We start from the raw sequence: 15,911 nt of genomic DNA on the forward strand, positions 1-15,911 counted from the left end.
AGAAAGGCAATGCCAAAGAATGCTCAACCTACTGCACAACTGCACTCATCTCAGATGCTAGTAAAGTAATGCTCAAAACTCTCCAAGCCAGGCTTCAGCAATATGTGAACCATGAACCTCCAGAGGTTCAAGCTGGTTTTAGAAGAGGCAGAAGAACCAGAGATCAAATTGCCAACATCCGCTGGATCATCGAAAAAGCAAGAGAGTTGCAGAAAAACATCTATTTCTGCTTTATTGACTATGCCAAAGCCTTTGACTGTGTGGATCACAATAAACTGTGGAAAATTCTGAAGGAGATGGGAATACCAGACCACCTGACCTGCCTCTTTAGAAACCTGTATGCAGGTCAGGAAGCAACAGTTAGAACTGGACATGGAACAACAGACTGGTTCCAAATAGGAAAAGGAGTACGTCAAGGCTGTATACAGTCACCCTGCTTATTTAACTTATATGCAGAGTATATCATGAGAAACGCTGGGCTGGAGGAAGCACCAGGTGGAATCAAGACTGCCGGGAGAAATATCAATAACCTCAGATATGCAGATGACACCACCCTTATGGCAGAAAGTGAAGAACTACTAAAGGGCCTCTAGAAGAAAGTGAAAGAGGAGAGTGAAAAAGTTGGCTTAAAGCTCAACATTCAGAAAACTAAGATCATGGCATCTGGTCCCATCACTTCATGGCAAATAGATGGGGAAACAGTAGAAACAGTGGCTTACTTTATTTTTGGGGCTCCAAAATCACTGCAGATGGTGATTGCAGCCATGAAATTCAAAGACACTTACTCCTTGGAAGGAAAGTTATGACCAACCCAGACAGCATATTAAAAAGCAGAGACATTACTTTGCCAACAAAGGTCCATCTAGTTCAAAGCAATGGTTTCTCCAGTAGTCATGTATGGATGTGAGAGTTGAATTGTAAAGAAAGCTGAGGACAGAAGAATTGGTGCGTTTGAGCTGTGGTGTTGGAGAAGGCTCTTGGACTGGTTGGACTGCAAGGAGATCCAACCAGTCCATCCTAAAGGAGATCAGTCCTGGGTGTACATAGGAAGGACTGATGCTGAAGCTGAAACTCCAATACTTTGGCCACCCGATGTGAAGAGCTGACTCAAAAGACCCTGATGCTGGGAAAGATTGAGGGCGGGAGAAGGGGACGACAGAGGATGAGATGGTTGGATGGCATCACTGACTCAGTGGACATGTTTGAGTAAACTCTGGGAGTTGGTGATGGACAGGGAGGCCTGGCGAGCTGCAGTCCATGAGGTCGCAAAGAGTCAGACACCACTGAGCGACTGAACTGACTGACTGACCCACTCCAGTATTATGGCCTGGAGAATTCCAGAGAATTCCTGGAGAAGGGAACGGCTACCTACTCCTCCAGTATTCTTGGGCTTCCCTGGTGGCTCAGCTGGTAAAGAATCCGCCTGCAATGCGGGAGACCTGGGTTCCATCCCCGGCTTGGGAAGATCCCCTGGAGAAGGGAACGGCTACCCACTCCAGTATTCTGGCCTGGAGAATTCTGGCCTGGAGAATTCTGGCCTGGTCGCAAAGAGTGGGACAGGACTGAGCAACGTTCACTTTCACTTTCCAGCAGCCAGGGCTCGCGCAGGCGTCCTGCGTCTCCCGGGTGACGGCGCAGCGGCGGCCGCGATGACGTCAGGCCCGGGGGCGGGACGCAGGGCCTGTCTGCGGCTGCGCGCGCGCGCTCCCCTGCTTCTGAGTTGCGGGTGGACTTCCAGGCGACCAGCGTCGGCAGCCTGCCGTGTGTTCGCGGGGCGGTGCGGGGGCCGCGATCGGAGGGCCCGGCGACGTCTGAAGGTCCAGCCCGCCTTTGCCCAGAGGGTACGCGGGGGCGGCGCGTGCAAGGGTCGGGGTGGGGTGGGGGACAAACGCGTCTTCTGCAGAAACTGCTGAGCGCAGAGGCCGCGAGGGCCGGCGGCGGGGCAGGTGAACGCGCGAGCTGGATTGAGGAGTTCAGACACTTGTCCCCTGAGGTCAGCGGACAGCTGTCACCTCGCGGCGGGAGCATGGTCGGGTCTGCATGTTAGGGCCCCTTCTGAAATTGTCTGAAAGCGACCCTTGCGCCCCCCAAATGGTATAGACGCCTCCGCCCCCCACCCCCTAAATGGTATAGACGTTCCCTTCCGTGCCTGGAAACGCTCCAGGTGTCCCAGTGAGTGGTGGCAGCCTACCGGCCATGCGGAATCGGCCTGGCCTGTGTTGTCACCACCCGCCAGGCAGGTGAAGTGACTTTGCCACGTTCGCCCCACGCCTAAGCTCTGAAGCTGGAGTCTGACGCCAGGTGTCTGGCTTCAGATACTTGTGTGTAACATGATGCAGTCATGTCGGCTTAGGATTCTGGAGCTTGGACTGAGGTCGTTAAGGCCCTGGACAATCTTCCTTACTAACACATTTGCTTTCATCACCTGGAAGGTGAGAGTACTGATTGTACTGGGGTTCCTAGCATCTGGAAAGCAGCTGCTCCACCCACAGTCAATGTTTGCTCAATAACTGGAGGTTGTTATGATAAGATTTCTTGGGCTCAAAGAGAAAGGATAGGATTTATTCGGTATTCAGTTCAGTTCAGTTCAGTCGCTCAGTCGTGTCCAACTCTGCGACCCCATGAATCGCAGCACGCCAGGCCTCCCTGTCCATCACCAACTCCCAGAGTTTACTCAAACTCATATCTACTGAGTCCGTGATGCCGTCCAGCCATCTCATCCTCTGTCGTCCCCTTCTCCTCCTGCCCCCAATCCCTCCCAGCATCAGGGTCTTTTCCAATGAGTCAGCTCTTCGCGTGAGGTGGCCAAAGTACTGGAGTTTCAGCTTCAACATCAGTCCTTGCAATGAACACCCAGGTCTGATCTCTTTTAGGATGGACTGGTTGGATCTCCTTGCAGTCCAAGGGACTCTCAAGAGTCTTCTCCAACACCACAGTTCAAAAGCATCAATTCTTTGGCACTCAGCTTTCTTCAGTCCAACTCTCACATCCATACATGACCACTGTAAAAACCATAGCCTTGACTAGACGGACCTTTGTTGGCAAAGTAATGTCTCTGCTTTTTAATATGCTCTCTGGGTTGGTCATAACTTTCCTTCCAAGGAGTAAGTGTCTTTTAATTTCATGGCTGCAATCACCATCTGCAGTGATTTTGGAGCCCCAAAAAATAAAGTCTGACACTGTTTCCCCATCTATTTGCCAAGAAGTGATGGGACCAGATGCCATGATCTTAGTTTTCTGAATGTTGAGCTTTAAGCCAACTTTTTCACTCTCCTCTTTCACTTTCATCAAGAGGCTCTTTAGTTCTTCTTCACTTTCTGCCATAAGGGTGGTGTCATCTGTATATCTGAGGCTATTGCTATTTCTCCCGGCAATATTGATTCCAGCTGGTGCTTCCTCCAGCCCAGCGTTTCTCATGATGTACTCTGCATATATGTTAAATAAGCAGGGTGACAATGTACAGCCTTGATGTACTCCTTTTCCTATTTGGAAGCAGTCTGTTGTTTTTTATTAGAGAGGTGCAATGAGGGAGGGGCTTGGTAACTAATTGGATTCTGGGACAGGGGGGAGAGAGGACTTCCAGGCTAGCACTTGGGTTTATAGATCAACTAACCCTAAAAAAAAATGTTTTATAGTTTTCTGAGTATAAGTTTTACACTTCTTTTGTTGAGTTTATTTCCAAGTATCTTATCATTTTTGATGTTATAGATAAAATTGTTTTCTTAATTTCATTATTGAGTTGTTCACTGTTAGTGTATAGAAGTCAGCTGAGTTTTGCTTACTGATCTTGTACCCTGCAAACTGGATAGACTGATCTATTAATCCTAATAGTTTTTTAGTGGATTCCTTAGGAATTTCTGTACAAAATCAGTCATCTGCAGGTAGAGATAGGTTTCTAATGTGGATGCCTTTTATATCATTTCTTGCTTGATTGCATTGGCTAGCACCTCCAGTACAGTGTTGACTAGATGTGGTAGAGTGGACATCCTTGTCTTGTTCCTAATTTTAGGGGCGAGGCATTAAGTCTTCTATAGTTAAGGACAATGATAGCTAGAGGGGTTTTGTAGTTGTCTTTTATCAGGTTCAATAGTTTTATCAAACTATTTCTAGTTTGTTGAGTTTTTGTCATGAAAGGGTGTTCGATTCTGTCACATGCTTTTCTGCATCGATATGATCATGTACTTTTTGTCCATTTATTTTGTTGATATGGTGTATTATATGAATTGATTTTCAAATGTTGAATCAACCTTACATTCCTGGGATATATCTCATGTGGTTGTGATGTATGATCTTTTTAATATGTTGCTGGATTCACTTTGCACGATTTATTGAGGATTTTTACATTTATATGCATGAGGGATATTAGTCTGCAGTTTTCTTGTCATCTCTTTGGTTTCAATGTAATACTGGCTTAATGGAGCACTTTATAGGTGTGTTCCCTCCTCTTCTATTTTTTGGTAAAAGTTCGTAAATTTTTATTTTTCTTCTTTAAATATTTGGTAGAATTCACACTGGAAGCCCTCTGACTTTTCTTTGTGGGTATTGATTCCGAATTCAGTCTCTTTCCTCTTTATGGATCTGATCTCATGTTCCATTTCTTCATGAGTCAGTTTTGATAGATTGTGTCTTTCTAGGAACTTGTCAGTTCCACGGAAGTTATCTAACTTGTTGGCATACAGTGGTTCATAGTATTCCCTTGGAATCCTTTTTGTTCCTTTAAGGTTGGTGGTAATAGTCCCGCTTTGGTCCCTCAAGTTAGAAATTTGTGTTTTCCTTCTTTTTTTTTTTTTTTACTGGGTCAATCAAGCTAAAAGTTTGTCAGTTTTGTCAGTGTTTTCCATGAACCGACTTTTGTTTTTGTCGATTTTCTCTTTTCTAGTCCATACTTTTGGCACTAGTCTTTTGTCTACTTGCTTTCTGCTTGCTCTGGATTTAGTCTGTGCTTCTTTCTCAGCATCTTTTTTTTTTTTTTTAATATTTATTTATATTTGGTTGTACATATCTTTAGTTGTGGCATGTGGGATCTAGCCCCCTGACTTGGAATCAAACCCATTCCCCTTACATCAGGAGCATGTGGTCTTAGCCACTGGACCACCAAGGAAGTCCTCTCAGCATCTTAAAGTGATTGCTAAAGAGCTTGCCCAGGGCTCGTGTTCTGCAGAGTTCAGCTTCCCCCTCTGCCGCTTCTCAGTGGTGGGAGCTTGCAAAAGACGGCGAGCTTCTCTGAGTTGGGGTTCTTGCATCTTTTAGAGGGACAGTAGTACCTGCTCTACAGCTTGAGAGATGGAATAAGCTGCTGTCTGTCGAGGGCACAGTCGCTGATACACAAAGTATAAAAGTCGCTTAGTCGTGTCCGACTCTTTGCGGCCCCATGGCCTGTAGCCCGCCAGGCTCCTCTCTCCATGGAATTCTCTAGGCCAGAATACTGGAGTGGGTAGCTATTCCCTCCTCCAGGGGGATGTTCCCAACACAGGGGTCGAATCCATTCCGTTCTCCAGGGGATCTTTCCAGCCCAGGGATCGAACCCAGGTCTCCCGGATTGCAGGTGGACTCTTTACTGTCTGAGCCACCTGGGAAGCTATCTGACTCGAGCAGGTCCTCAAGTGTGCCCTGCGGATCCTTCCCCTCTCACCCAGAAGACACAAGGGTCTCGCTAGTAAGAGCGACCACTTTCCCATTGTGTGTCAGCAGTGTTGGCCATCACACTCAGAGTTCGACCTCCCAGACTATCCTCGTGTTTAACTACAGGATTTAAACGTTCTCCTGGACCTTAAAGAGTTGCCCTGGGGGTCCACACCCAGGACTCTGCTCTCCCGGTGTCTCTCTGGGTCTTTGTTCACAAGCCCCTCCCATCCCTGCCTTCATTGACCCAGACACTGGAAAAGGAGCCAGTCTGCTCAGTAAATTCCAGAATGATCCTTTGGTCAAGAGAGCTAGGTCGCTCTGTTAGTGGGAAGCCGGATGCTTCTGTGTCAAGTAGAGTCACAGACTCTGCAGACGTCCCCCGTCCAGGTCGACTCAAGGGGACTGCTGGGGCGTGGCTGGAGCGGGCCGGCCAGCACTGACTGGACTCCAGGGCGAGGCTCCCCGGGCGCGGGTCTGCTGGCCCTGGGCAGGTGAGGCGTCCTCTGGCCGCTCTGGGCGCCTCACAGCCCCGGACCCAGAGCTGCCCTTTGCCCCTGTCTGACTCCTGGTGCAGGGGTGCAGGGGTGGAGCCCAGGGCACTCGCCTCCCCCCTTTCCGGGGAGAGTGGACACCAGCTGTGTGGGGTTGTCCCCACTGCCCTTCCCTTCGTGATCAGAGCTTGTGTGTCTGTCTTTCACATCCCACTGCACGTCTGCCCTTGTTGGTGATGGCGTGAGAAGGACACGCGCTGACTCGGGTTGTGTGTTTGTGCAGGTGGCGGCCGGGAGTGATGGCGCCCCTCAGGGAGAGGAGCGATGACCCTGTGCTGCCGGACCCGCCCCGGGGGCCCCTGCACGTGGCCCGCGCCCGCGCTTCGTTCCCCTGGAAGGAGCTGGCGCTGTTCTGGGAGGGCGAGGACGTGCTGCGCTTCAAGGTGAGGCTGGGCTGGGGGCCGCTGGGGGCCCTGGCGCTCTGCTGGGGGCCGCTGGGGGCCGCTAGGGGCCGCTGGGGGCTGCTGGGGGCCGCTGGGGGCCGCTGGGGGCCCTGGTGCTCTGCTGGGCTCCTGGTTCATCAGCAGAAAGATGGCGGGGGTCCCCGGGGCACTCTTGGGAGCCTGGCATGAATTGACACAGACAAGCTGGGCTTCCTAAGCCTGGTACCTTCTGTTCTCCCCTGAGAAGGGCTCTCATCTCTGTCCCTGTGTTTCTGGGTTAGACTGCCCACCTGAGGCAGCCCGTGGCCTTGAGAAGACCATGTAAGCCAGAGCTTAGTGAAAAAATTCCGTACTTTGCCTCCAAATCCACTATTCCCCGCCTGCTGCGTTTCCAGAAAACCATCTTCTCAGCTCTGGAGAACGACCCCCTCTTCGCCCATCCCCGCGGCAGCCGGCTCTCCGTGGAGAAGTACCAGGAGCTGAACTTCCTGCGCTGTAAGAGGCTCTTCGAGTACGACTTCCTCCCCGCGGGGGACGTGCTGGGCAGCCTGCCGAAGGTCCTGGCGCTGATCGAATGCCTGGGCATGTACGACTGGTCCCTGGCCGCCAAGTTCTGCCTGCACGTGCTGGTGAGCCGCCCCGGGAGGGGGGAGCGGAGGGGGCCCCCCCACGCTGTGCCGGGCTGAGCAGCGCTCCGTCCACCGGACCCGAGACACGCTCGGCAGTTGCCTCTGTGGTTTGCTGGTTGGCAGGGTTTGCCCGCTTCTAGGGCTTTGTGAGACTTGTGCATTTGGGAGACGTTCACTTAAAGAGATTTCTAGAAAATGGTGACGGAAACGGAAGCAGAGACGAGGGACTTCCCTAGGGGTCCAGTGGCCAAGACTCCACGTTCTCAGTGCATGGGGCCCTGAGTTTGACTGCTGGTCAGGAACTGGATTCCCACAAGCTGCAACTAAGAGTTCGCGTGCTGCACCGAAATAAATAAAGAGGGAATAAAAAAGAAAATTTGTGAAAAGACAAAAGCAGAGATGAAAATATGTAGGTAGACCTTGTGACTTGTAGTGAGAAGCACAGTTTTTTTCAGCTGTTTATGCAGACTTACACATGTCAGTCCTTAAATAAAGCAATGCAGTTAAAACTGCATAGAAATAGCAGCTCTGGGACTCTTATACCAAAAATCGTGATAAGTGGAAGGAAGGGAAGGAGGGAAAATAGGTCAAAGGTGAAGACTGTGTTTCTGCCTCTTTGATACATGGGTGGAGATGATCGTGGGAAGGTGGGATCGTCCTCGTGCTGTCTCAAGGAAAGGTGGGCTCGCCTTGCCCATCCCACACTCTCGTCCCCCACCCAGCTCCCGCTCCTTGCTGTTCACGGACCCTCTCCTGGTCCTGTTCAATGCACGTAAACGGCTTGTGACAAGGACCCGGGTCTCGTCCCTCTGTGAGCGCGAGGCCAGGCAGCTGAGTCCCAGGGTCCACCCTGGGACGTGGACCCCAGTACTGCTTTGTCTTGGAAGCTGGAGCCCTTGCTGGGGGCTGGTGTGTGTGTGTGTGTGTGTGTGTGTGTGTGTGTGTGTGTGTGTGTCGGGGTGGGGAGTGGGGGTAAAGTCCCAGAATGGCAGCACGCCTTATCTTCCACCTGTCTACATGCCGATGTTGTCTTTTCAGACTTTTGGATCCGCAATTTACAGCTCCGGTTCCGAGCGACACTTCAAATACCTCCCAAAGATCTTCAGTATGGAGGTTAGCTGGGGTTCACGCGTGAGCTTGTGTCCTGTCACCTGCTGTCCTTGGAGATTTGCGGGGAGGGCACACTGCCGCAGAGCGTCTGCACGTGGGGGACCACTCCTCTCGCTTCATGCTCTGCTGGGGCTGCTCGCCAAACAGTTCATGCTGTCCTTTACCAAACTGGGCCGTGCCGGATTCCCAGCATGATAGGAACTGAACTTTTTCTTATCCAAGTAGCACCTTCGTTTTCTTCTGCCGCCTGAGAGCTGCCCTTAGCCACCGTGCTGACTTAGCGAGGCCCCCATCAGCCCATCTGCCGGCTCCCCAGGCGGGAGCTGCAGCCGGCGTCTCGCGTGGCAGGCTGCCTCAGTGAGCCCGCTGGGCGTCAGGCAGGAAATGGAGCCTGAGGGCTTTGGTTGGTGGTCTAGGCCGAAAAGGAGGCCTGTCGGCAGGGTCCCTCCAGGAAGGTGCAGAAAGGGCCTTTTCACCTGACCGCATTCTCTGTGTCCATGCTAGATTTTTGGATGTTTTGCTCTGACGGAAGTGAGTCATGGGAGTAACACCAAGGGCATACGGACGACCGCTCACTACGACCCCACCACCCAGGTAGGTGACACCCGCCCGTTCTGTCTCCAGGCTTGGAGCACATGAAATGTGGTGTTGTCACATAATTAGACCGAGAACCCTGGCTCTTGCCTAAAAGTGCACTCCGAGATCCATCACGCTGTGAACAGCAGAGCTTAGGAGATGAAGGTTGTGAGCGGTGAAGCCTGGCCGCACCTGGGAGTCTGCTGTGGATTGGATTTGGGTAGGCTGTGAATGTGGCGAGGGCACAGGCTGTCTTTTTATAAAATCCGTTTGTTTACCGGGTTTATCTGGTGTGCGATTCGTGAACGGTTCCAGCTGCTCGTGCTTTATGGGACAAACAGGGAGGCAGGTTCTCCTTGAGCCTCGTCCCTCTCCAGCGGCCTGTCCCGTGTGTCCCGTGTGGGGCCAGGCTCTCGGGACAGCAGCCCAGCCCCTCTGGTCCCGGGGCCGCTCCTGCACCCGTGGACGCTCCGTGGCACCTGTGTGGTTGGCCCCGCTCCGCGCGCGGTGCGTTGAAGGCCGTTCTGTGCAGGCTCGGGTCCTTAGTGCCATGGGGACCCGGCAGTCCTCGGGGAGGGAGCGCGTGCTCCAGAGGAGGCCAGTCCGTGAGCAGACGGCGGCGTGGTGTGTCGGCTGGTCTATGCAGCGGGGCGCGGGGGAGAGGACGGGCCATGCGGGGGACCCGTGGTCTCTGCCGCTCCCTGTCCTGCCGCCCCTCTCCCATCACTGGTGTCGGGCTCCTCGGCCCGCACGTCTCCCAGACGGCCACATCCCTCTGCCCCTTCCTCACGGGTCCTGTGCCCTGGGAACCTGCGGCCCTTCCGCCGCCTGGTGCGTGTGGTTTGGCCGAGTTGCGTGTGGCAGGGTGAAGCCCTGCCCCGTGTGTCTGCTCACCGTGCGGTTATTCATGGGACAGGTGGGCTGGGTGTGCGGGAGGCAGTGTGGGCCTGGGGCGCAAGAGGATGAACCTGAGAAGCCCCGGAAGAACAGGGGTGGTGGGGGGCGCGGGTCGCAGTGGGTGCTCTGCAGGCTGCTGGCGGTGCCTGGGAGCAGAGACGAGGGTCAGCCACACCCCACGGGCTGAGAGCAAGCCGTGTGGCCTCTTGGGTATCCTTGTCGTTCAGTCGCTCAGTCGAGTCCGACTCTTTGCGACCCCGTGGACTACAGCACGCCAGGCTCCCCTGTCCTTCACTGTCTCCCGGAGCTTGCTCAAATTCATGTCCATCGAGTCAGTGATGCCATCAACCATCTCATCCTCTGTCGTCCCCTTCTCTTCCTGCCTTCAGCCTTTCCCAGCATCAGGGTCTTTTCCAATGAGTCAGCTCTTCCCATCAGGTGACCAAAGTATTGGAGCTTCAGCTTCAGCATCAGTCCTTCCAATGAGTATTCAGGGTTGATTTCCTTTAGGATGGACTGCCTTGATCTCCTTGCAGTCCAGGGGACTGTTGTTTAAGCCACGAGGTATCTTTACATGCACCCGGGTCTTTCTGGCTCTCAGCCCTTCTTTTCCCTCGGCTTCTGGTGTCCCTGGGCCTCGGTGCTAGGCTGGGGGACGGGGAGGCCCTTCCTGACTCTGCAGAGGGAGGGTGGTACCCCCATGGCCTTGGGGCCTCCGTGGCCTGAGCGATACTCAGTCACCTTGGAGGCTGTTGTCTCTGGCGCTCTTCCTCTGGGCGTTAGTCCTTAAGTGCAGATCGCTGAGGTTAGGAGCCCCAGGCCTCCCGCGGGTGTTTGTTGAGCACCCTGCTGTGACTCAGCACTGCTGCCAGAGACAGCTCCTGGCATCTGACGCGCCGGTGGGACTCTTGTGCTGGAGGGGAGACGCAGTCCCGTCACCAGCGCGGAGAAACTGGCTGTGCCAGGGGCTGTGGGGCAAGGATGGGATGGGACCGGCACGACCGGTCCCCTTTGGGAGCGTCACTGCCTGATGTCACGAGTGACAAGGAGATGCAGCGTGTCGATGGGGAGGAGAGCGCAGTGGTGTGCGCTCGAGGGAGCCAGCTGGCTGGGTGACGCCCACAAACAGGTGGAACCTCCCCGGGGGCAGCCCCCAGCCCTGCTTCCCTCTGCTCCCTCCTACCTCCCCAGGCCCCGGGCCGTGTCCTCAGGGGACCTGTCCCCTCCTGTCTGCTCCTTCTTGAATTTCTGCGCTCATCTACCTTGTGCTTCTGGGCTCCCGGGGAGCTTGTGGGGGGACAGACAAGGTGGGCGAGGGAGCCGAACTTGGTGAGTCAGCAGTGGGTGGGGGATCAGGCAGGCGTGAAGGCGAGGAGGGGGCCCCCCGCCCCAATCTCTGCTTGGGGAAGGCTCCCTGAGTGGGTGAACTCTATCGGGGCGTTGGCAGCTTGCAGCGTGTTTTACTGTTTGCCATGTTCGTCATCATCTTCCATAGGAAGGGTCTTCTTTAAGTCATAAGACCCAGGATATGCTTTTTTAAAATTTTTAAATGGGACTCCCTGTGCCATGCAGGAAATAACCTTCCATCGTTCTTACTCACACCTCCAAGGTTTCGAACAGAGAAGGCTGAGTGTGTCAAAGAGATGCAGACTCCAGTGTGCGTTCGTCTCTAACGTCCATTTTTCTCCCCCTCGTGCAGGAATTCATCATCCATTCCCCCGATTTCGAAGCCGCCAAGTTCTGGGTTGGCAACATGGGCAAGACCGCCACCCACGCAGTGGTGTTTGCTCAGCTGTACACGCCGGGGGGCCGGTGCCACGGGCTGCACCCCTTTCTCGTGCAGGTAGGGGCGGGCTTCATCCCCAGGGTGGGGGGGTCTGGCCACGTCCGGAGCTGTTTTCATCACAGCTGGGGGCAGGGGTGATTCTGGCATTTAGGGGTGCAGACGCATACTACATAAAGCTCAACAGTCTATAGCGCACAGGACACCCGTCCCCCACCCCCTGCCCCGCCCCAGGAAGAATGATCAGCCCCATATGGGAGGCGCTGCCGCTGAGACACCTTGAGCCCAAGCTCACCTGCTGGGCGCCAACGCCCAGGCTCTGGCAGCCAGTCTGAGGGGCTCCAGGAGTTCCGAGGCGAAGTCTGAGTTGGGGGTTTTCGTGTAGCCCCTTCTCAGGTCACAAACAGAGCTCTGGCCGTTGGGGGTGCCTGGGACAGCCGGCTGGCCCGTTCCCCACTGCCCAGGGCGGCTGCAGCGTCCACAGACCTGGAGCCCCCAAATTCACCCAGGACCTTTGTGCCTGGGCCGACTGGATACCGAATGAAACCCGGCTCCCACCATCCCCGCACCCATTCTGACATTTTTATTCTCTGAGACTTTTCTGACAGTGGGGAGGCTCTCACGAGAGAAGAATTCGTGTCACATACAAAGGCTTCCCAGGTGGTGCGGCGGTAAGGGATCCGCCTGCCAATGCAGGAGACGCGGGTTGGGTCCCTGGGTTGGGAAGAAATGGCAACCCACTCCTGTATTCTTGGCTGGAAAATCCCAGGGACAGAGGCACCTGGCAGGCTGTACCGTCCGAGGGGTCGCAAAGGGTCAGATGCGACTAAGCACGCACGGCTAGCCGTGTGAAAGTGAACAGATCAGTGGCAGTGAGTGCACGCACGGCGTCCTGCGTTCTCGTTTCAGAGCGCCTCCTCTTCAGAGGCCCCACACCCGAGGAGCACGCCCTCCCTGCCAGCCCATGCCCAGGCCTGGCAGCCCCTTGGCTGCTTTCTGCCTCTGCCTCTTCTGGATGCTCTGCAGGAAAGGAGTCAGGCACTGTGTGAGCATTTCTGCCCGAGCTCGTTCCCTTCACGTGTTTTTGAAGCTCATCCACGTCGCAGCCTGTCCCAGAGCCCCCTTCCTTTCTGAGGCCGAGCGATCCATTGTGTGGCTGGTCCACAGTTCGTGTGTCCATTCCTCCTCTGCTGGACGTTGGGTGCTTTCCACCTTTTGGCTGTTGGGAGTGGTGTTACTGTCAGCACTCATGAGCCCTGTCTGTCTGTACATGGGTCCTCAGTCTTTTTTGGGGGTTGGTCCTCAGGAGAAGAATTGCCAGGTCTTATAGTCACCCTGTGTTGAACTTTTTATGGAATCCCATACTGGTTGCCAGCGTCTTACATAATCCACCAGCAGGGCTGAGGGGTCTAGTTGTTCCACATCCTCGCCAACACGGGTTATTATCCATTTTTTTTTTATTCTGTAACCACCCTAGAGGTTGTGAAGCAGTATCTGGTTGTGGTTTTGATTTGCGTTTCCTTAATAACCAACAGCGTGGAACATATTTTCACGTTCCAGTTGGCCCTTTCTGTATCTTCGTGGTAGAAACGTCTGTTCAAATCCTTTCTCCTCTGGAACCAAGCGGGGATGGTGAAAGCAAAGGCTGTTTGCTCAGAGCTGGCTGAACTTGTGCTTGGCAGAGCCTCAGAGGCAGGCGGAGGACTGCGCGAGCTTCCTAGTGGAGCAGAGGGCAGCTCAGGGCGCCCGAGGGGGCTGGGGACCTGGTGGGAGCTGGGCATGGCTGCCAGAAGAAGGGGCGTCCCGGGGACTGGTCGGGGGGGCCTTCTCCGGCTGAGTCTGTGTCGGAAGCAGGACGGCGAGGAGGGCGCTGTCAGTTATTGATCGAGTCCTGGCCTCGTCCGGGTATTGATCCAGTACTGATCGAGTCCCTGTCTTCCTGGGCTCTGCTGCGGGCTGGCGGTCAGAGCGCGGCTTTTCCGTGGTCTGGCCATGGTCCGTGTGCAGAGTCTCTTGGTTCATTTCTAAGTTGGGTATTGTTGTTGTTGAGTCACGAGGGTTCTTTATGTATTCCGCACATGCAGCCTTCTCAGACGGAGGATGTGCAAATATTTCCTCTCATTCTGTAATTATCTCCACATCCGCAGTACCGTCCTCTGTGCACTCGGGTTTGAATTCCATGACGTCCGGTTGGTCCATTTCCTCGGATGCTCATGCCCTTATTTTCACTTCATTTTGGCCACACCAGGTGGATTGTGGGACCTCAGGTCTCCGCCCGGGGATTGAACCGCGTCCCTCGGCAGTGAACGTGCAGCGTCGTAACCACTGCACCACCAGGGAGGTCCTTCGTGTTCTTAGTTTTCAGTTTGCAGTGATCGCCGGCAGACCGTGTGTATTTTTTGATACCTGAGGCCACCATCCCCTGCTTCTGGAGTATAGGGAAGTGGACCGGAAGGCAGCGTCTTCCGGTGTTTCTGTCTCTTAGACTGTGGAGCCGCGCGTGATGTTCTGCATCCCCTTACGCGTGGCTCTGTGAACCCTCAGTGGGCGTTGTCGCCCCTCCGTCCGGCCCATGGTCTCTGGGTACCTAGCCTGTCTCCCGTGCAGCCCTGAGGGCAGCGAGAATCCTGTCCTCACGGAGTTCACCGTCTGCTGGGAGAGAGAGGTTGAAATAAGTCATCACAAAATGGCGCTAATGGCAAAGAATTCACCTGCCAGTGCAGGAGATGTAAGAGACGCGGGTTCGATCACTAGGTCGGGAAGATCCCCTGGAGGAGGGGATGGCCACCCACTCCAGTATTCTTGCCTGGAGAATCCCATGGACAGAGGAGCCTGGTGGGCGTAGAGTTGGACACGACTGAGCAACTGAACACCCCCCCGCCCCCCCCCCCACATGCTATATGTCATTAGCTGATAGGTGGAACAGTATAATTTTTTAAAAAATTTAACAGAATTAGTTTAATACATTGTAGTGACTTACACTCTCTAGGTACTAATACTTGGTTTTTCTTTTTTTTCTGTGGCAGGAAACAGATTTATTACCTTATGTCCAAGATGTCATCAGTTGTAAAGTACACAGTTGATTAGAAAACAGCTTTTTGAGAGACAGGGAGAAAAAGCAGCCTTGTTAATGGACCCATCAGTTTTAAGACATATTCTGATTCATTGAAATGGGAGCAAGTGTGTGTCAGGCAGTGGAGGAAATCCGTCATGATAGTTGCTGGTTCCCGCTTGTAAAGCATCTGCTGGGTGCCAGGCCCTGCCTGAGCTGTTTCACTAAGTCCTGACTTGTTGGGTCACCCAGAGGCAGACGTTAGTCCCAACTCATGTCAGGAAACGGAATGGGGAGGGGTCCAGGTCATTCTCCCAAGGCCACACAGTCAGGAAGCTGGGCTTGGAAGGCAGGTCCTCTGAGTTCCAAAGAGCTTTCCCCTGTCAATAGCTTGTTCTACGGGCTAAGGAGTCAGAGGTGAGTTCTCTCTGGAAGAACGGTTTGCGCTTGTGATACTTGGAATATATCCTGAATCTGGCAAGGTGACCAGGAAGGCCAGAGGGAACACAGAGCTGTCATCTGATCGGCCTTCAAATACTGGACCTTAGTGGTAAGATGATATCTGGAGAGAGGATTACTCGATGTCCAGATAGAGGAGAGCCAAGAATGAGACTGAGGCAAGGTTAACCCAGCCCCATGCTGGGGGCTGTGGGGAGGTGGTGACCAGCCACCAGGCTCATTCCAGGCCTGCGGACACTGCAGCAAGCTTTCATCCTACAGGCCATCCTGTGTCTTCCTCAAGGTCATCCCTTGTCTTCCTCAAGGTCATCCCTTGTCTTCCTCAAGGTCATCCCTTGTCTTCGTCTTTGACTCTTTGCTAAAGAAGTAGACACCTTTGGAGAATAACTGAGTTTTTCCCAAAGCCTTTCTTAAAGAGGGAGAGAGGTTCTGATCCATCATCACGAGCCAGCTAGCAGTCATTTAGTGCCAGAACAAGTCGTAAAGCAACAAGTTGGGCGTGTGGTTAGTGGTCCAAGATAGTTGCCTTGTGCCTGACTGTGGGGTTGAACGTTTTGCTCTGTGAGCTGTGGATGTGGCCCTTCCTCTGCGGCCCCCCCAGGGCAGCCCCTCTCAGGAGCCTGTCTTGACCCCTGACTCCTGACCAGGAAGCTCCCGGGCTGTCTGTCTGTCTGCCTGCCCGTCTGTCTGTCTAGCTGTTGTGTTTGGAGAGACAATGAAACCCCCATCAGTGGATTCCCGGTGTAGCACAGCTTTTTGGAAGGGTGGTGGCAGGGATCTGGACAAAGCAAGGGTGGAGTCAGGCAGGATGGGGCTGGGGGGGTGGGTTTGTGAAAGAGATGTGCC

At 53.9% G+C, this 15,911-nt stretch overlaps 1 protein-coding gene across 5 annotated transcripts in view; it reads left to right on the plus strand.

Moving 5' to 3' along the window:
• Positions 1–1,706: 1,706 nt before the first annotated feature.
• Positions 1,707–15,911, plus strand: part of ACOX3 (acyl-CoA oxidase 3, pristanoyl) — a 47,839-nt gene continuing 33,634 nt past the window's right edge. For all 5 annotated transcript variants that reach the window (XM_065914026.1, XM_065914028.1, XM_065914029.1 and 2 more), the window contains exons 1-6: positions 1,707–1,841; positions 6,400–6,559; positions 6,955–7,188; positions 8,227–8,301; positions 8,803–8,892; positions 11,471–11,614. In XM_065914026.1, coding sequence (XP_065770098.1) covers positions 6,416–6,559; positions 6,955–7,188; positions 8,227–8,301; positions 8,803–8,892; positions 11,471–11,614 — 687 coding nt within the window. In that variant the 5' untranslated portion in view covers positions 1,707–1,841; positions 6,400–6,415. The remainder of the gene's footprint in view (positions 1,842–6,399; positions 6,560–6,954; positions 7,189–8,226; positions 8,302–8,802; positions 8,893–11,470; positions 11,615–15,911) is intronic.

The sequence above is a fragment of the Muntiacus reevesi genome, chromosome 22 (genome assembly GCF_963930625.1).
Source record: "Muntiacus reevesi chromosome 22, mMunRee1.1, whole genome shotgun sequence".
Classification (NCBI taxonomy): domain Eukaryota; kingdom Metazoa; phylum Chordata; class Mammalia; order Artiodactyla; family Cervidae; genus Muntiacus; species Muntiacus reevesi.